At 51.4% G+C, this 21,879-nt stretch overlaps 2 protein-coding genes across 17 annotated transcripts in view; both read right to left on the bottom strand.

Moving 5' to 3' along the window:
• The window catches only part of arhgef28a (Rho guanine nucleotide exchange factor (GEF) 28a), a 28,041-nt gene extending 11,663 nt beyond the window's left edge, over nucleotides 1–16,378 (bottom strand). For 4 of the 11 annotated variants that reach the window (XR_013452637.1, XM_078088908.1, XM_040198000.2 and 1 more), the window contains exons 1-18: nucleotides 16,187–16,368; nucleotides 14,516–14,570; nucleotides 10,754–10,898; nucleotides 10,311–10,655; nucleotides 8,823–9,012; nucleotides 8,541–8,742; nucleotides 8,068–8,137; nucleotides 7,107–7,153; nucleotides 6,902–6,974; nucleotides 4,252–4,358; nucleotides 3,958–4,160; nucleotides 3,699–3,876; nucleotides 3,512–3,623; nucleotides 2,992–3,078; nucleotides 2,252–2,294; nucleotides 1,437–1,538; nucleotides 764–887; nucleotides 36–171 (exon numbers count right to left, since the gene is read on the bottom strand). Coding sequence is in view for 10 of the 11 variants with exons in the window: in XM_078088908.1 (XP_077945034.1) it covers nucleotides 36–171; nucleotides 764–887; nucleotides 1,437–1,538; nucleotides 2,252–2,294; nucleotides 2,992–3,078; nucleotides 3,512–3,623; nucleotides 3,699–3,876; nucleotides 3,958–4,160; nucleotides 4,252–4,358; nucleotides 6,902–6,974; nucleotides 7,107–7,153; nucleotides 8,068–8,137; nucleotides 8,541–8,742; nucleotides 8,823–9,012; nucleotides 10,311–10,655; nucleotides 10,754–10,898; nucleotides 14,516–14,548 (2,197 nt within the window). In the remaining variant the exon portion in view is untranslated. Of the gene's footprint in view, nucleotides 1–35; nucleotides 172–763; nucleotides 888–1,436; nucleotides 1,539–2,251; nucleotides 2,295–2,991; nucleotides 3,079–3,511; nucleotides 3,624–3,698; nucleotides 3,877–3,957; nucleotides 4,161–4,251; nucleotides 4,359–6,901; nucleotides 6,975–7,106; nucleotides 7,154–8,067; nucleotides 8,138–8,540; nucleotides 8,743–8,822; nucleotides 9,013–10,310; nucleotides 10,656–10,753; nucleotides 10,899–14,515; nucleotides 14,571–16,186 lie in introns of those variants that run through there. The other 7 variants (XM_078088909.1, XM_078088912.1, XM_078088913.1 and 4 more) reach the window with 7 other exon arrangements.
• Nucleotides 16,379–18,107: 1,729 nt separating this feature from the next.
• The window catches only part of erbin (erbb2 interacting protein), a 33,539-nt gene continuing 29,767 nt past the window's right edge, over nucleotides 18,108–21,879 (bottom strand). For all 6 annotated transcript variants that reach the window (XM_040196969.2, XM_040196974.2, XM_040196972.2 and 3 more), the window contains 5 exons: nucleotides 21,609–21,659; nucleotides 21,331–21,498; nucleotides 20,971–21,063; nucleotides 20,776–20,850; nucleotides 18,108–20,691 (listed from right to left, as the gene is read on the bottom strand). In XM_040196969.2, the coding sequence (XP_040052903.2) occupies nucleotides 20,584–20,691; nucleotides 20,776–20,850; nucleotides 20,971–21,063; nucleotides 21,331–21,498; nucleotides 21,609–21,659 (495 nt within the window). In that variant the 3' untranslated portion in view covers nucleotides 18,108–20,583. The remainder of the gene's footprint in view (nucleotides 20,692–20,775; nucleotides 20,851–20,970; nucleotides 21,064–21,330; nucleotides 21,499–21,608; nucleotides 21,660–21,879) is intronic.

The following is a 21,879-nucleotide window of genomic DNA, read 5'->3' as shown; positions in this document are numbered from 1 at the left end:
AAGAAAAAAAAAGAAAAAATGGCGCCGCGACTTACCGGCGCAGTGCAGCACGTCCTTCCCGGAGGCCGGTTTATCGCACACGACGCACGCGCTGGGGCCCAAACAGGAGCCGGCGTTAAACCGGTGTCCGTCCGGCGGCCGGTCCTTGGCCTCTCTGTCCTTGGCCTTCCCCTTTGGAAAGCCACGCCGGAGACACGAGCGTCAACAAAGAGGCCATGCGGGCGGAGTCCGAGCGCGGCGCGGCGCGGCGCTTCATGTTTCTATAAACCGCGGCGGGTGTCTATGTGCAGAGTGAGCAGAGGGACGAGCGCCTGCTCCCGAAAGCGAGACGGCCAACGAGGAAATGGAGGCCGCCATAAACAACGGGCGCAGGTCAGGGGGGCGACGAGGCTGCGTGCTGACTCAACAAAAGGGGATTAATGATTACGGGGAAAGAGGGCGGACAACCTGCCGCGCTCGGCGCTCTGACCTTGAGTTACTCCCAGAAACGTTTCCTGGTTGCGTCTCACAGAGAGCGGCACAATGTGTCACAGTAGTGGTCTAGACGGGGAACACCGGCCCCCCGCAGACGGTTTATAATGAATAACTAAATGTACTAACTTATAAAAGGTAAATAATACAATTGAAATCAGCCGGTCGTGGTGTTTTTAAGCCTGTGAACGAGGCGCTGGGGGGGGGATGTAGCGTGTGAAAGCTGTTTTCCAGCCTCCATTAAGCCCATTCGTCTTCTATACTCGAGTGGGGGACGGCTGACGGGTGTCACCTTGCTCTTGTTGCGGGTGCTGGACATCCGGCTCTTCAGGAAACTGAAGGTGCGGGCGACTTTGTACTTCTCCGACTCCGCCTTGGCGGGGACGTTGCACTTGTCCAGCTCCTCCTCTTGGATTCTTAAGAAACATCAGAAACAGCCTCACTGTCGTAACTTCAGAAAACGCGTTCAAAGCGGCTTTGTTTGTGTGCAAACGCTTGTTAGTGAGGCGGAGCGGCGGCGTCCCGGTTGTCTTCACACGGACTCTACGGGACAACAAAAGCAAGCCTGACTGGTTAGTGTAGCTTTGTAGTACACAAAGCGCATAACATCGCATAACAGAGGCTCGCTTCCTGGAATAAATGTTTCACAGAGAAAACATTTGGATGATCGAAAGATCAAAACACAAATCGTGCTCCTTCTGTAAATTAGAATTAGTAGAATTGTTAGGAGGTATGAAACATGCAAAATGACAATGACAGTCTTCTGGTGCACGTTGTTAAAAGACAACAACCGCTTTGTTATTGCTCTGCTTCTAAAAGAGATAAAACAAGGAAAGGAACGATGAGGTGTGAGAAGGAGGAGAGGGAAGGAGAGGAGGTTGTCGTCAATCGATGCGAACATGCCGTCGACCTTAGTTGAGGGGGGGGGCTACAACACTCAAACATGGCTCAAGCCCCCCACGTACTCTTTGAGGAACTCAGACAGGGTGAGATGTTGGAGGGACTCTGGCAGCTCCACGCCGCCCTCGTCCTCAGCGGACTGCGCTCGCTGACGGAACCTAATCTCCCTGCAGAGAACAGCGCGCACGCACACACACACACACACACACGGCCGCTTTAACACCGACGAGCAGCCACGAAGCGAGACCGGCTGTTGTAATCTGTTGATATGTGGAATAAAGATTAGTTGCATTGATTGCGTCTGGTATCCTCCACCAGGGGGCGCTGCACATGAAGAGGTAAAGGAAATATCACTTGGCATCAGTGAAAAAGGGGCCGAGCGGAGCAGGAAGAGGAGCGGAAATCCTCTTTCTAACTCCGCGCCACTTCACCCCCCCCCCCCAGGAGCAGAGACCTTGAAAAGCAGCACCGTTGCTTTATTTTATACAGTTTTTCCACGAACCGCCATTGGCCACAGTGCTGCAAAATGCACGTTCGTCGCGCTCCGGGACGTGTACCCACGATGCACTGGGTCATGCCTGCGGCCAGGCGGTCGCTCAGAGTCACCCTGGCTGATATCTGTGCGTCACCTCCTCTTGGAAAGGAGACGGGATCGAAAACACCCGTGAAGCACATTCAGCCAGCTGTTCTTTAAATAAACCAACCGCCCGCCAGTCACCAAGCAACCTGGACGTCATGGTTACCACACGCGTTGCTCATAGTAACGGGATTACATTCTTGACGTATGATACGACGGAGCCCAAAGTAAGTGAGGTCAATACAGAAACACACAAAATACAAGTACAATTTACAAGTGAAAGTGAAATGAAATCATAAATACCTCTTTTCGTGCGGCTGCTCTGGCGTCATGGGGGGTCTCTGCTCTGTGTACGCACAGAATGAGGAGTTTTAAAACTAATTCAATCAACAACAACAACAATCAAGGCCACGGCGTTTAAAATCGAATGAGGAGATGCCGATTTCGCTCCACGTACGCACAGAAAACTGAAACTGAAAGTCGGCAGAAACTTTAGATTGTTGCAGAGTGAATATTTTATTTTTTCGGCACCGATGCGGAAATAAACACGCATCACTCCTTACACACCCACTGCCATTCGGATTAAAGAAGCCACACACACACACACACACACACACACACACACGCATGCAAACACATGCTGGCGCCAAGGTTATAACACATGTGACTTTAATTTACTTCTTTGCCTTTGATTCAAATCCCCGTCGCAATTCCAAATTGTTCTTCACTCACAATTTGAGTTTTCCTTAGTTTTGTTCTTCGGCGCGAGCAGAATTCACAGATCTCACACGTGAGGTGATTTAAGAGACGTTCCTTTCATGTTCAGCCGCTTAAATCGTCCCCGTGTCTCCGCTTTGGTCTCCACCAACTCCTCCCAGCCGGTAAAAAAACCAGCCGCTGTGCTGCCCGGCTGGTCGCTAACTATGTCCGTCTGCTGGTGCCGCAGGACTTGGAAGCGACCGGGATAACCTTGACGACGGCACAGACAAGCGGCGACGGCGGCGGCGTGCCCGGCGGGGGGGCCCCCGGCGTCCGGTACTTACTCCCAGGGTGGAGGAGAGACAGAGACATAGGCAGAGAGAGCGCCTGAAGGAGAGAGCGGCTGTGGCCGACACTGTGGGGGACGCCATCTACGGGGGGCACAGGGGACACGTCAGCTACACGGGACGGCGCCGCGTGACCTGCAGTCGGCTCCGGGCTCATTGAGAGTAGATTTTCATGGGAGGAGATGCAGATTTGCTCTTCTGCGGGGAGTTAAAACGTGCCAAAGAGCATTTTTGTGTCCGTCTGCAGCCGTTTTATTCCAGGCACGGACCTCGGGGGGCAAGCGGCCAAGAAACAGCCTTTTAACTGGTTATTAATCTGATACTGATGCCTATTTACAGACGCAAATCGTCAAACTATTGCTTTTTGCACATCTGTCGGGAGTTGACTGCAGTTTATATATTAGTGGTGCGTCTTGACAGTTGCGTTAAGGGAGACAAATAGAAGGTAAACAGCAAACAGAACATTGTTAGTCTCGCGTTAGATCTCCTCGCATTTCTATCTGCAGGCGTCACTGACCGAGGCTCGGGTCCGACGGGTTGCTGTCGCGGGTCGGACGGGCGGGACGGAAGCTGATTCTGGGGGAGGAGTAGGAGTACGAACGCAGTCGAATCCCACGCTCACCCGTCTGCTGGGGAGAAGGAGGCAAAGTTGAGGCCTGAAAGCAGAAGTGGGAGTTTTCTGAGGCCCGAGGTGGCGCTTTTACTTTCGCCGAGGAGGCGGATTGGCTGCAAGTGCAGGCGAGGTCCGCCGAGGGCGAGGAGCCTTCACTCTCGTCTTCCTTTTTCTCCGCCTCCGACCAGAGCGGGGAGAGCGGGGACTGTGGCTCCTCCTCCTCCTCCTCCTCCTCCTCGCTGTCCACCTCCAGGGCCACCAGGCTGGGACTGGGGGAGACACGCGGGCGGGTTTCACACCAGAGGAAACGCTTTGTCCGGACGAGACAGAAAACGCCCTGCGCTCAGTACCTGAGGTCACGCGCTGAGGTCACACGCGTCCGCCGGCGGCCGGCGTGCTCGGAGGACGCGGGGCGGCTCAGCCGGGCGAGGGCCCGGTCGGCGGGTGAGAGCGCGGGAGGGGCGGCATCGGCGGCCGGCGGCGGCTGTCCCGCGTCCCGCGGCCCGCCGTCCGTCCCGGTGGCGTCCCCGACCTCCGGGTCAGCTTCTTCCTCCTGCGAGTTCAAAAACAACACGCGAGGAGAAACGTGAAGGAAAGGGGAGCGGACCAACGTGGCTCTGGCAGAGCGAGGGGGGATTTATGACCTGCTGGTGATGCGGGGCGGTCGGGTCGCCGGCGTCCATCACTGAGGGCTGCTGGACCGGCTGGTTCTGGACTCCGGCGGGCAGCACGGGACGCCCGTTCACCGCCCCTGTAACAAAGTCCATAACCGATCAAACCGGCTTCTCTTTGTCTGCACTCTGCTCCCCCAGTTGGAAATCCGCCGCTCTGCGGCGCCGAGCAGTTGTCTGAGATGTCTGTTAGGAATTTGTTTTCATCCTGCGGAGAGATTTACGGTGACGGAGCCGAGTGAGAAGCGACTCGTCGCTGCCATTATTCATTCCAGCATCAGCCGAGTGTTGAGCGGAGATGACAGAAAAACATCGAGGGCCACCAGCAGATACACACAGGAGGTGGTAATAAAGGGAAGTTTGGTCATATTTTCTTCGGTGTTCGGGAGTCGGCAGTTTGTGCCGTGATTTATCGATCTGTCATTGGATAAAAGTCAAGGCTCGGATCAAAAGAAAAGAGAAACGCGATGAGGCGGCGCCCTGGTTGACCTTTAAAGGCTCGCTTTCACAGAAAACCTCCACGTATCAACTTTCCCCGCAGGCTGTGTTTCTTTTGTTCCCCATGAAAAACAGAGCGGTCTTTTGAGGTGCTTACAAACCAACGACATTTTGCACACGCATTGAAAAGTGCCAAACTTGTGCAATCTGTTTGGGTTCATGTGCTCGGGCACCGGTTGACTGGTTTACGACCAAATACCCGCAAAGCGGCATTCCGGTGAGCCTGGAGCCTAAACTCTGAGTTTAGCACGCTCGTACCTTAAACTAGCATTGTGAACATGTGTTGAAGCAAAACGTTTGTAGCGTTTTAACGCAAATGCATCCACATGAAAACCACGGCAGGGGCGCAGAGGCGTACGTTTCAACACCTTAATTGCAGGTATTTTAAAATCAATAAGAATGATTTAATGTTTTGCATTAAAATTCTTCAACGCCATCTGCTTTCAAATGTACGCGGTGCACTTAAGAACTGTCCGTGCAATGCAACATGCAGTCAAAGCACCTCATTTATCTAATGGGAGTAAAGTATGTGTGTGTGTGCGCTGCACGTGCCACTGGTGCACGATGCTTCTAGGATAACAACGTGGAAAACTGCCATTTTTTTCCGTTGAGAATCCATTTTCGTAGCTCTCTTGCTGCGAGCTTTCCCCCCCCCCAGACTTTGATGTCTGGACCCGCCATGCCTGCACTAATGTAAGGGAAATCCTGGGCATCAGTAAGGCATTTCCTCTCTGCTGCGCTCACACAGGCAAGACGCTTAGCGCAGAGCTCAAACATACGAGGCAGACTTGTTATGCCAATCCACTGCACTCACCTCGTTTTTATCCCCGCGGCCCGTTCGCTTTCACGCAGACAGCGTATTCTTGATTTAAAAGCGCGAAGGCAGAGGGAGGGAAGCGGCTCGTAGGCCAAACCCCGACGATCAGTTCGTCCGAATGAAAACCACAGCGGCCTCGAGGGGCCGTCATCACGACTAAAAGCATTCCGATCAACATAGTTGGGCTTAGTTATTTGTGCAATAGGAAAAGGATCTGCGGTCAGAATGAAACATCACACACACACACACACACACACACACACACACACACACACACACACACACACACACACACACACACACACACACACACACACACACACACACACACACACACACACACACACAGAGTTTATGGTCTCAGAGTTTATGGCCTTCAGCCGCGTTCACAACAGGCCCTTCTTTCTTCCACGGCAACACACGGGGAATTAGCATGCGCGGTAACCGTGGCAACACCTGAAAGGTTTGAGCATCCTCCTCAAAACTTTTTCACAAGCCAGAGAGACGGTGTCGATTGGATTGAATCCGCCCGTTGAACGAGGATCCGGAGGTCAACGCGTGTGCAAAACCCTGAAATGTCAGCTTTTGTGAACCAGCTTGTGAACCCCCCCCCACCCCACGTACTGTACAGAGCTCCACTGTCCGTTTCAGGGGAGCCAGAGGGGGACGGGAGGGAGGGGGGTGGGGGGGTCTCCCGGTTGGGACACGCCTGACCCCATTCCTGCCTTTGTCCCAGTGACGGGGCAGATTCCAGGACTGGGACCCAACTCGCACCAGACTGCTGAAGGACAACGCGTCCGTTTACCGCTCATCAAGGAGACGGTGTGTGTGTGTGTGTGTGTGTGTGTGTGTGTGTGTGTGTGTGTGCGTGTGTGTTTCTGGTGATTCCGAACAGAGCAGATTGCCTATCGAGGCAGCCACACGAGTAAAAGGCTTCCAGTCGAAGCTTCTCAACCAGCTTATCGTGCGTCGTTCCCACAGCCGGCTGTGCAGCGAAGCCACAAACGTGTTGTGTTTATTCATTAATTACTCATTCGTTGTTTTGGCCGCACGGAGCTCCTCGCTCGTGCAATGTGCGAAACAAGAATGCATGAAATACTAAACTCCTGCTGCTGCTGCTCGTACTCCCACGAAAAGCAGTAGTAGCACAAGATCAGGTCTCCTGGCTAAAACTCCAATTATATTAATTGAAACCAGATGCCACAGTATTATTGCTATAATATTAAAACGGAACGGTATTTTTGGAAAGTTGCTCTTGTGTTTGCCAAATCGTTGAGGGAGATCGACAGAGAGAAAGAGAAGATTTACCAAACGATGAGGACGGGAAGTCTTCATCGTCGTCGTCGTCGTCCAGAGAAAGAACCAGTTGTTCCTCAAATACCTTCAAACAAACCAGAAAACAAACAGAGGAAGCATCTCTTTTAGGAACAAAGACACTCGGTCGCGTGCAAATGACTTCCAAAGACGACCACGGCGCTTCCGAGAGGCTGGCGCGTACTTCCGCGGTACTCACATGGTCCACCGGCGCCGCCGCGTCCACTCGGAGCGCTTTGCCAACGCCTGTGTGGGATAAAGACATTCAGCCCGGGAGTTAATGCACGACACCTCTGCCCCGTCGCCCTCCGCCGCCGGGTCCTGTGTGTGCGTGCCGGCGAGGAGACGGGAGGCTGCAGGCTGGCGGCGGGGGTGGGGGGGGAGCAGCAGGTCCACAGAAGGAAGAAGCACATTCTCCCCAGCGTGAGGTTGTTATTTCGGACGGGTTAATGGACGGGGGGGCTCGAGGTCAATACCGAGACACGAGCTTCCTGCTTTTCCCCCCCTTCAGGAGTCGATACTGAAATCCGCCGTCGCCACGGTTACCCAAACGGACGGAGCGGCAAAAATAAGCGCGGCGGTGGCACCGCGGGAAAAACATCTGTGAGGGTCTCCCTCTGAGCGTGTCCACCAGAAGGACAGAGACAAAACAACCTGCCCCCCCCCCCGAGGTTTCCTCCGAACAAACAGGCGCGCGGAGGAAAGAGCCTTTTACGGCGTCTGCTGGTGATTTCTTTAGTCTCTGCGAGTCAGTGACGAATGTCCGACCGCACAAATGTTTGCTCAACCGATTCCGTGGGGATTTGTTTTGCACACGGACACAATGCGGGGCTTGTTTGTGCAAATGATTATAGTTCATCACCGGGTAATCTGTCGGCTGCTGGTGTCGATGACTCATTCAAAAGTGTAGCGGCGCAAAAAAGGATTAAGAAAATTGCCGTTCACAATGTCGCGAGATCCCGGAGTGAAGCAGGATTCCAAATCCGAAAGGTTTTTCCATTTAAAATGCGTTAATATTTAAGTTTCCCGTCATTCAACATGATTTCAGCGCATCGTCTGCCTCTAACAACGTGGACTATCTGGTAAACAGGCACTTTATTACAACCCATAACAAGCTCTCGTCTGACAATTAGTGGAACGGGGACCCGATTCAATCCTACCTTCATCGCTCGGGGCAGATTCCTCTGTGCCGCTCTCGTCTTCCTCAGTATCACCTTTGAGCACATTGACCTGGAACAAAAACAGATCTCACGTGAGCTGTAAAAATATTAAGAAATCTCTAAATTAGAGATAAAGATTATTATGTGACACACAATATTTCAAAGCATCATTCTGCGTAAGCTGCCCTCTGGGTTTATTAACTGCCATGGCTGCAGTGTTTTCTTTACGCTTACTTGCTCAACTCTTGTCAAAATGTCCGATTACAAGCGGAGGGGTGGGGGGGTGTGTGGGAGTCGAGGCCTTTTTGTTTAAACAAGTCGGAACAAAGCCCGTGCAAACGGCCTTATCTCAACAGCGGCGGCGCATTACCTCACGCGGGAGACGCATGGGAAAGTGAGTTCGCCAGCGGCCGCACTGTTTGCTGCAGCTTACGGGAGCCCCACAGGGGACGTTAAACAAAAGGTGCTCGCACCAGTTTGAGGATGCTGTCGTCGGCCAGTCGCTCTCGGAGGATCCCGACGGCGTCCTCGGGGCGGCCTCCGGGCTCCGGCCGCCGCCCCTGCCGCACCGTCAGGGTCAGGGAGCCCGTCCGGGGACAAAACCTCACCATGCTGGACCCGTCGGCCCACACGCACCACACGCCTGGAACGGGGCCCACAGCTGGACCCGGGGGACTGACGGGGGAGAAGGAGGAGGGTGAACGGGGCCACGTCACACAACGTCCGCCGCTGAGTCATTAAACGGGACAACTTACGCCGCCAGCGCCCTGAACATGGCGTGCCGTCCGTCCCTCTGGGCCAGCTGGAGGGGGGTGTGCCCCTCCTGGTTGGGCGCGGTCAGTGCCCTTTGACCTCGGGGCTGGTGGATTAAGAAGCGCGAGAGGTGGACCAAACCCAGGCGCACCGCCAGGTGAAGGAGGGTTTCTCTGGGCTGAAGCTCAGCGGCTAAAAAAGGAAGAGACAGAGAAGGATACGAAGGTCCGTCACGCCGTTCACAGCGCCGTTACCCGGGAGGAAAGAAGAGAGGGCGTAGTGGCAGGAACAGAACCTGCACCAGCTGCAGAAAGCCGCCACCCAGTCGAACCTTTCCCCGATGTGTGTTACACAAGCTCTCTCCCCGCTGCGAGGCGCACGGACCATCTGCTGCGTATGTACGGAATGTACGGCCCATAAAAACCGCGCAGGCCAAGAATGAAGAACTCGGGGTGACGCAAAAGGGTTCCGCCGCGTTTTCGATAGCATTGTTACCTGGACAAACAGGATGTTTCGCCGACGCCGGCTGGGAGGGAGGCGGTTGGTGAACTCTGTCACGCGTGCAGCAGAGTATCGGCATGCGTGAGGGTACCCTGTATAAACAGCCCCCGGCGCGATGCACTATCTGGCATTGGGCACCAGATGGGCACGTTTCTGCCCCACAAATCCTCCACGTACGCCCCTGTTGTTTTGTGAGCACGGAGGGGGGAGGGAAGGGGGAGGGGGTCTGTTTGCAGAGAGGACCCGGGGTACTTCATCTTCCCTTTAAGTGTGGCTGAGAGTAGACGGTTGCCATGGCGCTTTCGCTCAAACCCCGGAACAATGTGCAGGAGAACTCTCGTTTCCTCTTTTCCCTCCTTTGATGGACCAAAACTCTCCGTCACCTCCGTGACTTTCTCCACACACACACACGCAAACACACACACACACACACACAGATTCAGAATTTTAAGGAAGCTAGCAATATACTTTTCCATCAAGCGGTATGTAATCTCCTGGAAAGCACTCGTGTCCAAAGTGTAATATTACTTTGGCCCGGTCAGAATGTTTTCACCCTCATTTCCTAGAATATAAAAAAATGAGGTGAGAATTCGCCGCTTTTTGAAAGAATGGAACATCATGAATCAAGGAATCGGAGGCCAGACGCCAGAAACAACTCAGACACAGCTGCGGCGCGAAGGAGAGGAGTGGGGGGGGGGGGTCTGATCTGGCTGAAGAGGAGCACCGGTCCCCGGCTGCAGCGATAATAACGGTGATTGAAAAGCCACGTTTGCATCGCAGCTCGGTGTCTTAATCACACGGGCGTAGAGGATCCCGGGAGAAGAGGACAAGGCCGGCGGGGGATTCGTGGCTCAACATCCGGAGAAAAATGAAACCCCACGCAGAAATCCGCCTCCTCTATGTGCTTTGTTGTGATTGGACGGCTTTGTTTTAAATGCTCCACAACGTGCAAAAACCCGATAAAAACCCACAGCTCCTCGGTTCCCCACCTTCTCTGGGCTGAGCGTCGGCCTCACTCCACTGCTGAGGGTATTCCATGTTGGCCATGGCTTGTGTGATCTTCTCATCCAGCTTCCCCAGACCGGACTCCCCACCTGAAATCCCGTCCTCCTCCTCCTCCTCCTCGCGGCGCTCTAACCCCGCGGCGGAGAACCTCTCCAGCACCTCCAGGTGGCTCCAGGGGCCGAGCCGCTCGCGGTTCGCTCTCAGGTGCTCTGCCGCCTCCTGGGCCGCGTCCGCCAGGTACTGGAGGGAGGCCCGGCCCTCGCACGGCTCCACCCGGCCCGCCGCGTAGAAGTAGGACGTGACGGCGGCGGCTTCCGCGGGGGCGTGGCCTGAGGGAGAGCGAGGCGGTGAGACAGTGACAGGCGAGGGGGGGGGAGGGGGCGAACGTGCGGGGGTTTTTTTTTGGAAGGCGGCCTGAAGGACGTACCAGGAACCGTGTAGCAGAGGGTCCGTCCGTCGGCTCCTCGTTTCGCCGCGGTCACGTGCGTGAGGGCGGAGCCTCGCACGACGACGTAAAACTCCGCTCGGTCGGGGGCGTCGGCTGGTGAGCTCACCAGGGCCTCCACCTGTCCCTGGGACGACAAGAGACAAACAGCCACGTCATTGATGGTCACCGTTAGACGCACACAACGCGCGGCGGGGAAGGAGAGAATTAGGGTGGGGGGGAGAAGAAAGGGGGAGGGGAGTCAGCAGCCCCCCCCACTGGGCGTCTATGTCGTGATCCATCCTCACAATGCGATTCGTTATCAGTGACCTGGTTGTTGTTGTTTTGCATTGCCCTCGTCTGAACTCTGTGACCTGCATCCACCAGAAGAAACACTGAGATGAGCTGTTTTTTTGTTGGTTTTTCACTCCGTTTAATGACTATTTCGTTGAGGGAAAGACCAACACGGGTTTCAGATTCTCTCCATCTTTCAATTATTCACTGCAACCAGCCCGTTTTTGCAAAGTAGGTCAAACTGTATCCCGAAAACCATCGAAATGTGTTGAAAACGGTACTAGAACGTCATCAAATCGCCTCACAAAAACAAAAAATCTTTTTATTTCACCACCAGCGAGACGCGCGTGTATGAAGTGAGGCGACGACGAGTCCAGTCCTGCATGTTGGAGTGTTTTCATCGAGAGGAAACTCTTTATCGTCTCATCACAAAGTAAACGTTTTTGTCCTGCACATGAACACAGCAACCACCTGATTTACTCCACCTCCCCCGTGTTATTCTCCCTCCCGGGACCGGCCTGGGAGGGGGAGGGGGGGGGTCGACTCCTGCTCTCCTGTTTTCTTGCGCTCGGCTCGGGGGGTTTTATCTCCTGGTCGTCCTTTATTTATCCTTGTTGCTATCCGAGGTATCCGAGTGGAGGATCCATCCGCGTGATAATGGCATAATAACAAAAACGGATAGCGCCGTCCCTCACGCCGTCGGGGCTTTCACAGGTGGATGCGGCACCGATGACGGGGGTCTGACCCCCCCGAGTGGTTTCGGCTGCAGCAGCACTCAGCGCTCATGTTACGCACCGACCGTTTTTCCAGCGTAGCAGCGAGATAAGACGCCGGCCTCTCTGGTTTCTATGCAGGTCAGCGAGAGCCACGGCAGCAACGGCCATTTTTAAAGTAGGATTACACTTTCTTTCAAGGTTGCCATCAACTATTGTTGCACTTTACTTCTTCTTACTAAACGCAATTCAATGTAACTTGACAAGGAATGTTCTGATTCATCTCATTCACCACAAAGGGATTAATCTATTCTCCATCTTGACGTTTCTATTTTTTTGGGACGTTGTCCTCCAGGTAACGTGATCATCAATGAAAGACACAGAAACACATCTTGATTTAGCTTGTCGCTTCCTCCACGGAGCGCCACGGTCCCGATGAATTATTGGCTCGGACCCGCAGGATTTGATCAGATAAAAAAAACGTGAGCCTCGGGGGAAGAGGAACCAGCACGTGGGACAGATTGGATCTGCGGGCTTGTCCCCCCCCCCCCGGGGGCCCGATCGCTGCGCAGCCTGATCCAGCCCCGACGACGTCTTCAACGCGTTCTACCTCGTCCCTCCTTCATGGGCAGCGCTCAGGTCCGGCATAATGCGCTGATTATGGAGCGCGAGCAGTTATTTTGCGTATGCAAAAAAGGTCCTTGATACAATCTAAAAGGCAAATGCACTCCATTCGGGTGGGGGGGTTGGGGGCAACAACGACGCCTGCTCGTCTCCGGGAAACCAGCAGCCGCGGCGCTCTGTGGTCTCCTGGGGGGCGTCGCGCAGGTGACGTCGGGCCTCGCTGCAACAAAACAACAACAACAACAAGCTCCCGGGAAAACAAGCCGCTCCTCCGGCCGTCACGTTTTGACTCATCGAGTGTGCAGAAATCCTCGCGCGGTCGCCGTCGATTATTGTAACTCGGGGTGGGGGGGGGGGCGGAGGGCACTTCCATCTGGTCACTGGAGCAGAATCTCATCGGACAGCTGGAACCGACTGCAGGCCCCTTTTTCTCTCTCATGCTCAGCTGAGACACATACCTCGGATCTAATCCCCCTGTGCACAGGAGACACTAATAGGTACAAGTATGGACTCTGTGGTGCTTAATCACGCCGAGAAGTAACCGGATTTCTTGCTAAATGCTTTAATCAAATACATGATGAGGGACTACTGAAGGGCTGGAATATTTGAGAGTTTTTTTTTTACTTATTTCCTTTATGTTTGACCAGCTTATCGTCGGCTTTAGTTTGTTTGCCATATAAAAAGCTCGGCAAACACGATGAGCGGGAACACTGAACCGTGAATCACAACACGGGAACCCTGTGATGACCCACACGGGCCCACGTGAGCCGTGTCCTTGTGCTAACACGCAGTCGTGTCGAGCTAATAGCTGCTATCAAGTAGTTTCTACTTCCTGTTACCCCAGCGCGTCCTCTGGGGACCCCGACTGTCGGTAGCTTATGAAAATATTGACAAATATTGGCAAAATACTCATTATGTTGGTATAATAAACAGCAAATAAAAGCACCTTTTAATGTTTGGGAAAGATGAAGGTTTTCCTAAATCTTAGGTTATATCTGATTCCATAGAACAGTATCAATATAATATTGATTTACTACGTTAATTTGGCTAAAAATTGAGACGCATGTGTTCTCCGGTCTTCTAGCGCGGAGATCGATTCTCCTCGGAAACGCCCGCACGGAAGGAACAAAAATCCCTTTGTTCCGTTCGAAGCCTCCTCCGCTCAATGCACCCGCTTGTGTCTGCTGTGGACGCCGCGTTCCGGGGTGTGAAGAAAGGTGCACCGTGACACCTTCGCCAAAGGCCCGTTACAATAACAGCCTTCACGGCGCGGCGGCGACGTGCCGCTCGCGGAGACACAAAGCCGCCCATTGAGACCCGGGCTCTCATGCGGCGGGAGGAGAGTTCGCCGCTGCTGACCTGTGACCCTTCCGGGGGGTGGAGACGCCGCTTCCTGCTAATGGAAGGCAGCGTGCGAACGCGGCAAGAGCCCGTGATCATTCACAAATGGCCCGGTTTTACTCAGACGGGTCCTCAATCGGCCTCTATGAGAGAGAGGGGGAGGGAAGGGGAGAGAAGGGGAGGGAAGGGGAGACCACCCCCCCCCCCTCCTCTCGCTCGCTCACTCTAAAACTGGTGACACAGCAAAACAAGCAGACACTCTGCTTACCAGAAATCTGGCAACGCTTCAGTGACTGGCCCACCCAGGCTTCCTCACACAGCGGAGGGTAAGGCCGGGAGAGAGAGGGAGAGAGGGAGAGGGGGGAGGGGGGAGGGAGACATGGAGGGTCGACAGATGGAGGAACTGAGAGTAGCACACAAACAGACCTCTACAATGAAAAAAAGACACACGTGCACTCCAACATGCTCCCTCGTGGAAGAAGTGCATTTATTCAATTTGCAAACTGGTCGGCGGAAGAAGAGAAGAAACAAAAGAAGCCCCCCGTGGACGCCTCGCCTTCGGAGGCTCGCCATTTGGCGAGCGGGTCGGCGCAAGGCGTCCAGCGTCCCCGGGGGGGGGACCGAAACCCTCCTGGCTCGGGTTTCAAGCGCGACACAAGGCAGGCCGGCCGGGGCCGAGGGAGAGCAAAGGGGGGTCCGGGGGGGGGGTTGCTTTAAAACACAGAATCGGGGCCCAGAGAGCAGCGCGCTGAACTCACGCACACTTAACACACGGCAACGCCGAGGCACTTACATACAGGGGCACCTCTGTTCTGTTCCCCTCCATCGTCTCTCCATCCACCAGAAGCCTGGAGAGGAAACAGTCACAGTAAGATGTCGGGACAACAAACAACAACAACAACAAACAGGTCATACATCGTTCATTACAACGCCTCCGTTGAAATGATCAGAATGTCAAAACGATGTAATTGACAAGCGATCAAGTGTTTCATTTCCTGGTCGAGAGGAGTGTGAACCCCCGTTGCCGCGGTAACCTGCTCGGAAGAAGCTACGGCGTCTGCGGCCGGCGCAACACCGGATCCGCTGTGAATAGTGCATGACCCCCCCCCCGAGTTGAGACGCTTACGCGACAGCTTCAGACGTCTGCAAAAAGGATGTTCGCTCCTCGAGTAGTGAAAAGTTTACCTTTTTTCTGACGTTCCGCCACCAAGCGCATTAATTACAACGTGCATGATGCAGATCGCGAAAGCGTCGTATCCTCACACAGGAACACATGACTCACCGACCAGTGTCTTAGTTTATCTGGTCCGGTCCCTTTCGCTGCAGTATCTTATCCATTGGGAGTGCCAGAGGCCTTTGAGCCTCTCCTATTGAATCCGTGCAGCTTCATCACCGTGACCTGGAACTATTGTTGCATGTATTGTCGTCATATAGAATAGACATTGTCCCGGGGTCGGCAGGTCGCGACGCCGACACGCCGGGAACATTCTATTGTGCTCGTGTTTGTTAAAAAGGTTTTAAGCGACCCGAATCCACACATGTAAAAAGTTAAACTTGATTCCAATGAGAACTCTCGCCTACGGGGGGGAGGAAAGGGGGGGTGTTTGTGTCTCTCGTTTACGCGTCCAGTTGTGGCAGTGTGCACCGTGTCTGCTTCGGGCCTTCGGGCTGATCGCGGCCTCTGCAGCGCTCAATGCGGATAAGAAACCTGAGCTGGCCGGTGGCCATGCACTCCGGAGCAGAGCGTGAGAAAAGGAGATTACGCACAACAAGAGGAGCAACGCCGTCACAAAGCGTTTGGGAAAACTCACTCTGACATCTTTATAGGTGCTGCAAATATTTTAACACTCCAGCAAGTCGATCCTGTTGTCCTTGAGGGTTTTTTTTTTTTTTTTTTAACAAGGGATGCATGATTGAATAATCAGGTTATTGGCCCTGTTGGCCCTGTTGGCCCTGTGGGGGGGGGGGGGGGGGGGGGTGCTTCTGCTTAGGGCCCTTCGGCATCAACCCCCCCTGTGGCTTCACGTGGAACTAAAAGATACGGATCGCACTCGGCTAGAATAAACAGCACACGGGTTTTCATCTAATGCCAACAAACATCCGCACGGCGATGAACACGCACGAGTGAAAACATGCGTGAGAATTACTACACATGTTGTCAGCACTGCGGGAACGATGCGTGACCTCTGCTCCCGCAGGGTTCGGTCAGTAAACGCATCGGGAACTTCAGGTGAAAGGCTGGCGGTCCAAGAGAAGAAAAAAAAAAAAAGGAGGAAAAAAAAAAAGTCGCCACGTCCTTTTTTTTCCGTTGTGCCCGTGAACGCACCGGCACTCGATACTCGTCTGTAAATCAATAAAACGATGGATGCCATCGGAAGGCGAAGTCCTTCTGATGCTGCCCGGTTCGGGTTCGCGGTCGTAAAACATCTCGTTCACCTGAGGAGGAAACCCGCGTGTCGTTTACCTGCGCTCGTGCCTCTGCTCCCGCTCCGGGTTCCACTTAAAATCGCATCACTCGAAGTCTTCAAATGAACTTTTTTTCTTTGTGTTTTTTTTTTTTTTTTTTTATAATCCCGTTGCTCGCTCCTCCGTGTCACGAACACCTTTTGGAACGACGTATTCCGCGTGAACGCGCGCGTCAGCTTCACGCGCGTTCGCGCGCTGGAAGTCGGTTATCACTTTGTTCGCAGGTGTCGCCGACTCGTTCCTCCGCCGCGCGGCCTGACTGACGTGCCTTAAGTCCCGCCCCCCCTCTCGACCGGGAACATTCCCACCAACACGTTACGCGTTACAGGAATGCGACGGGTTCACGGTGATCTCACGCGCTCTTCGGGGTTTGTGTGCACGGTGTGCACTTTATTGTGTAAACTGCACAGGTCAGTTGAAAATTAAAATTTTCATCCAATCAGAGGCGAGCTGGAGTGACGTCACTGTCACCGATGCTCCGCTCTCAGTTCTGCTTCTAAACAAATTAGACATTTGCACTTTATTAGTTGAAAATAACTGCTAAGTATGTGTTGCACTTGTATAACTTCATACATTTTTGTTGCTCTACTGCATTTATTTTATTATTTATTTATTTAGTTTACAAAAACTATTTTAAGATGTATGAATAATTTAAATCAGCACTAATGTTGCTCATCCAGTAATGAATTAATAGTATAAGCTGATGGTACAGTCTATATAAAAATACAACAGTCTGAAAGGGAGAATTCTGCCTAATATCCTACTTTAGATACTCCAGTTTGAGAATATTGTACGTCTGTACCTTAACACCAATAGAATTAAATGCATGTCTTCCTTGCAGACATTTTTACACCGTGAGAAACAGTCCCAGTGCCTCTTCCACCAATGCACTTGGTGTTTCAGACAATTTATTATTACCTTACGTGTATTTATGCAGTCAGTTGTCGTCACTGCACACGGACACATTCAGTCACAGCTTCCCATGTCAGACGTGCTGTATTCAAATTAAAGGACTTTCAAGAGACTTGTTTTTCTAAATGAGTCAAACGTTTTGCACTATAAAAAAAAATAAGTATGTCCACTGTTTTATTACTCAACATTATCTCATACAGGCTCACTTTATCTCTTCAGCCCTCACGGATCGTATTGTTGTGATATAAACGTGGTACAAAGTAACAGTCATTTGTGACCGTATTGTTTTCAATGACTTATTACAGTCAGAGTTCATCGCCACAGATGAAAGGTTGTCTTTATTTGGAGAGAACAGAGGCCTTCACACAACAGACATCAGGTAAGAAAAAGGGAATGAAGATACAACACTGCCATCGTGTGCCGGTTATCCAGATAACACACATGCTACAAAATACACTGTTGCGTTTGGAAGGATGTGATTATCTGACACCAAAAAGAGTTAGGATGACAAAAAAGAAAGACGCACGCAATTCTTGGATGTAACTTTGTAAAAAAAAAAAAGAAAAAAAAAAAGCCTGAAGGTACCTCCATGTTTTTGCAAAAGGTTTATCTGCTCCGGGTCGCAGCCTTTTTCGAAAAATTCTAGACATAAATGCAACATCTACTGATATTTCTCAACTCCAGGTCAAAGAAACCAGCAGCAGGACATTTAAACACTGACACGCGTGTGCCGGTCTGCTCCACAAACACAAAAGGTTCACGGTCTCTTCAGCTCATCTGAACACGTGGAATCCACACACACACACACACACACACACACGTTGTGATAACCTGAATCTAATCACTGAATGGACCAGTTGTACTGGAAACAACGCAGCCTTAACAAACACCCAGTGGCACCTTGAACCCCCCCCCAGTTTGTACCGGAGGAGCCGGATGTTCTTCATTAACTATGAAATAAAGAACCCGAGGGGAACCCAAGAGGATGAAATGAAGACAGGAGGATCTTTTGCTAAAGAGCATTAGTTTATTTTCCACAGGTTACTTCAGAAACAGGAAATTATGTACAAAATCTGGAATGTTGGGTAAATGCATATCAATCATCGTCTCGCTGTGACCGTTTCCAGAGCAACCTTAGAAATACTAACTATACATTAAAACGAGTGCCTCCGCATTGCAATTTATTGCTGGTTTTACAATCGCAAGTCACTAATGCCGTTAATTATTTTCTCAATTTGTGTTGGAGTATTTACAATTTGATTAGTAAGGTCTAAAAACCACAGAAGACTGCTAAATAAATAAGAATACAGGAAACCAACTCACATGGATGAGAAAATGTGACATGTTTCATCTCCCTAGATTGTCTACGATGTCAGACTGCATGTTTCCTCCATGAATGTAAAGTGATCATTGCTGCAGAAACGTTCCCCCTAATCTCAGAAAGTCCATTGAAAATCAACAAATCAATGCAAATAATATTAATTCATCCGTGGAGAATATTACTTTGTGAGAAATTTGGGAAATGCACATTAATGTCATTGGCCTGTAAATAAAACGTACCAATTTTATATTCCGTTCAAACTACAACTATATTAAAAAGGGATTTTTCATTGTTAATTACCACAGTGTTTTTTATTTTGGTTAGACGGTGCCACAAGAATAAAATACGGGTCGATCACAACTACATATGGGAGCCGCAGAAGACACGATCTGCTGTAATCAAGTCGAGGGAACGCCGTTTAGTGAAACACTAGGATAAATGATGAAGCCATTCCGGGGTTAAAAATCTCTCGTTGGACTTCATGGGGCCGTTACTTTGTGAATCATTTCCATGTCTTATTTTTTTGGAAACACGTCTCAAGGAAAAAAGCCAGTGAATGAATATTAACAGACAAAACGCTTTGCTTCCGTCACAGTTCTTTGATAAGCGTTAGGAATGTTCGGAGATGCAGTTGTGACCCGATTCAACGGTGGAAATTAGATTATTTCGCAGAAAAGAACATCAGGACGCGGCGACACGCGGTAAAAAGCTTTTGGCCAAAGTGACACAAACGTTCACTTTTGGCCAATGCAGAGAAATCTTTGTTTTAGTGGTTTTTTTAAGCACTGCCGTATAGATTTCCTGTGCGATTTAAAAAATTATTCTTTTCACAATCATTGGCGATCATTAGAAGATTGTGCTCAAAAGGAAAAAAGGTGTGATGTTTCTATGAATGAAAATAAAAAGGCTTTAAATATTGCTTGTAAGCCGTTAGATTCTGTCCCCAGGAGGTTGTGGATATTGCTTGGGTTCTGGGGTCAAAGGTCACCCCCTGTTCAAACAGTTCAAGGTCTATGGCACTTGACAACTTGTTTCTCCCGACTCTGCTCTCCGTGCAGCAAAGAATACAAAAAAAGTAAAGTAAAAAGCATGATAAAACACTTTCACAGACACAAAAAAAAGGCAAACGGTGGTCTTCTCCCAAGTAAAAGATAAAAACTGCAGGATGTTGAAACCGACGCGATCGCTCGCCCCCCCCCCCGATGAATAAAAACATGGATGAAACATGGACCTGTTCCCTCTGAAGTCGTCTCCTGCTTCTTTCGCCTTCCTTCCGACATGTACAACCCTGCTTTGGTTACGTAGCACGACCCCCGAACCCTCAAACCTTTCACCTCGATGCTCGCGTTCCTCAACTCACAAGAGCCGTGTTCAGCAAAATGTTCACACTTTAGCTTTAAACTAAATCTCCTGCTTGGCAAAAACAGATCAAGGCTAAGCGAACACGTGCCACGCCCCTCTCCCCCCCCCCCCCCCCTCTTACAGTGTGATGAAACGCCGACGCTGCGCTTCCCGCGTCGTTTCCACACAGCTCGGGTGGAGCGCCGGTGAGGTGATGTGCGGGCGGCGTTCGGGTGGAGCCGGAGACGGGTAAGTGTGTCCACAGGTTTACGGAAGCAGGGGTGGATGATTTCCTCCTCGCAACTCATCGAGGGGAACTCCTCGATCAACATTCGTCTTCACACAACGAGCACGTAACATTGTCCTCCACACGAGGTCGCACGGCAGAGCGGGAAAAAAAAAGGTTTCAACATCAGATCAGAAGAAAACAAAAAGGCAAAGTGGATGACAGAGGAGACAAGAGTTCTGCCCTCAAGTGGTCAAATCATGTGCCAATCAGAGGAAATAAAAACCTTATTTATGATAAAGGATATAAGGAAAAAAAAAAAAACGTGATCAGAGCAGGTCTCATTTTTAGCTTCTTTTGTATAAAAATATATATACCACAGTGATGGCCTTTTGAGGACTTGCAGAGGTTCGCCTCCTTCTCACTCGAATCCACAACATTCAGTGGTTTTCTCCGTTTAAATCAAGGCTACAAAGATCTCTACTATAAATAGTCCCATCATGTTTCACCAGGTCAGCCTCCTCTGCGTATAAAAATATCAGAGTCAACGTCCCTCTTCTCTGGTCGGCTCGCGTGCGTCCGCTTCCAGTCGAGTCTAAGCTTGCGCTTCTCTCACGATGATCATATCCACAGTGTTTGGAAACGTCTTCAGGAGGGACACTGCGTGCAGGTGATCGATGTTCACAAAGCTGTATCCGTTCGCCTGTGAGGAGACATGGAATTCTGGTTACAGCAGAGTGGAGAACATCAGGCGCGCCGACATGCTTCTCTTGTACAGCTCGTGTACCTGTAGGATCTTATCTCCCGGCTGAAGAATCATGGACGCCGGCCCCTCAGGCTGAACCCTCGTCACAAATATACCCTGCAACCGAACGGCATTTATTACAGTTGCACCGTTGATGAGACTTTTGGAGATCTGCTAGATGGTTTTCCTATGAAATACCAAACTATCCCTTTAAGTGTGGGAATAAAAAAAACGTACATTGTCATCCGGTCGGAAGGGATTCCCCCGGCCGCCCACTCCTCCCGATATACTGAAGCCCAGCTCGGGATTCTTCTCCACTTTCACACGGATCTGAAAACACACCCACACGCTTTCATTAGCCATCTAATTGTCAGACGTTTATTGCACAACCTTCCAACATTGGTCTTGAAAATCCGCACCGTGAGGTTCAGGACCGGGTTTGTTTTGCAGCTGATGTCAGATTCTTACGATTTAAAAAGGCAAATGTAAATGAGCTTAATTTTTTTTTTCATATCAAATGGTCAGACATCAGATAATTGATCCCACTTCAGTCAAACAAATTCAAAAAGCTCAAATAATTGTCTTTTGCATCTTCACCTCTTGCTGCAGCGAGTCCATGGGGACGCGCGGGGGCCCCGGTGGCTGATGGGAGACCTTGAGCATCAGGTAGTCAATGAGCTGCTCCCTGGAAGGGTGGCGGGCCATGGTCCCCTGGCTCCCCTGAGGCCGAACAGAGGGGCCCATCTGACCGTTCATCAAAGGCACCTGGGACACACACACACACACACACACACACACACACACACACACAGGGATGAGCACCAGCGGCTTGGTCGGTGAGCTCCAGCTAAACGTTTGCGTGGAGCAACGCCTACTTTTCTGTGATCCATGGTGTAGCTCTGCTGCCCTTGTGGAAACACGTCGTCCTGAAAGAGGAGAAAGTGATTAGAGCCAAAAACGTCACTCCACCCAGCAGCCGATGAGGCGCTGACGTGAGCATTGTGCGTGTCTGGTGATGCATTAGGGGGGGATTTTAGTGGTGACAATCAAACACCTCTAGACGCTAGTCGTTTTTTCTACTTTCTAATCACTTAGACAAACACCTCCGACCACTTACCTCCAACAAGTATTACAGTATTCGTCCGC

This window comes from Gasterosteus aculeatus, chromosome 14 (assembly GCF_964276395.1).
Source record: "Gasterosteus aculeatus chromosome 14, fGasAcu3.hap1.1, whole genome shotgun sequence".
NCBI lineage: Eukaryota > Metazoa > Chordata > Actinopteri > Perciformes > Gasterosteidae > Gasterosteus > Gasterosteus aculeatus.
The sequence above is the reverse complement of the archived record's forward strand: the minus strand, read 5'-3'. Positions and strand labels throughout refer to the sequence as shown.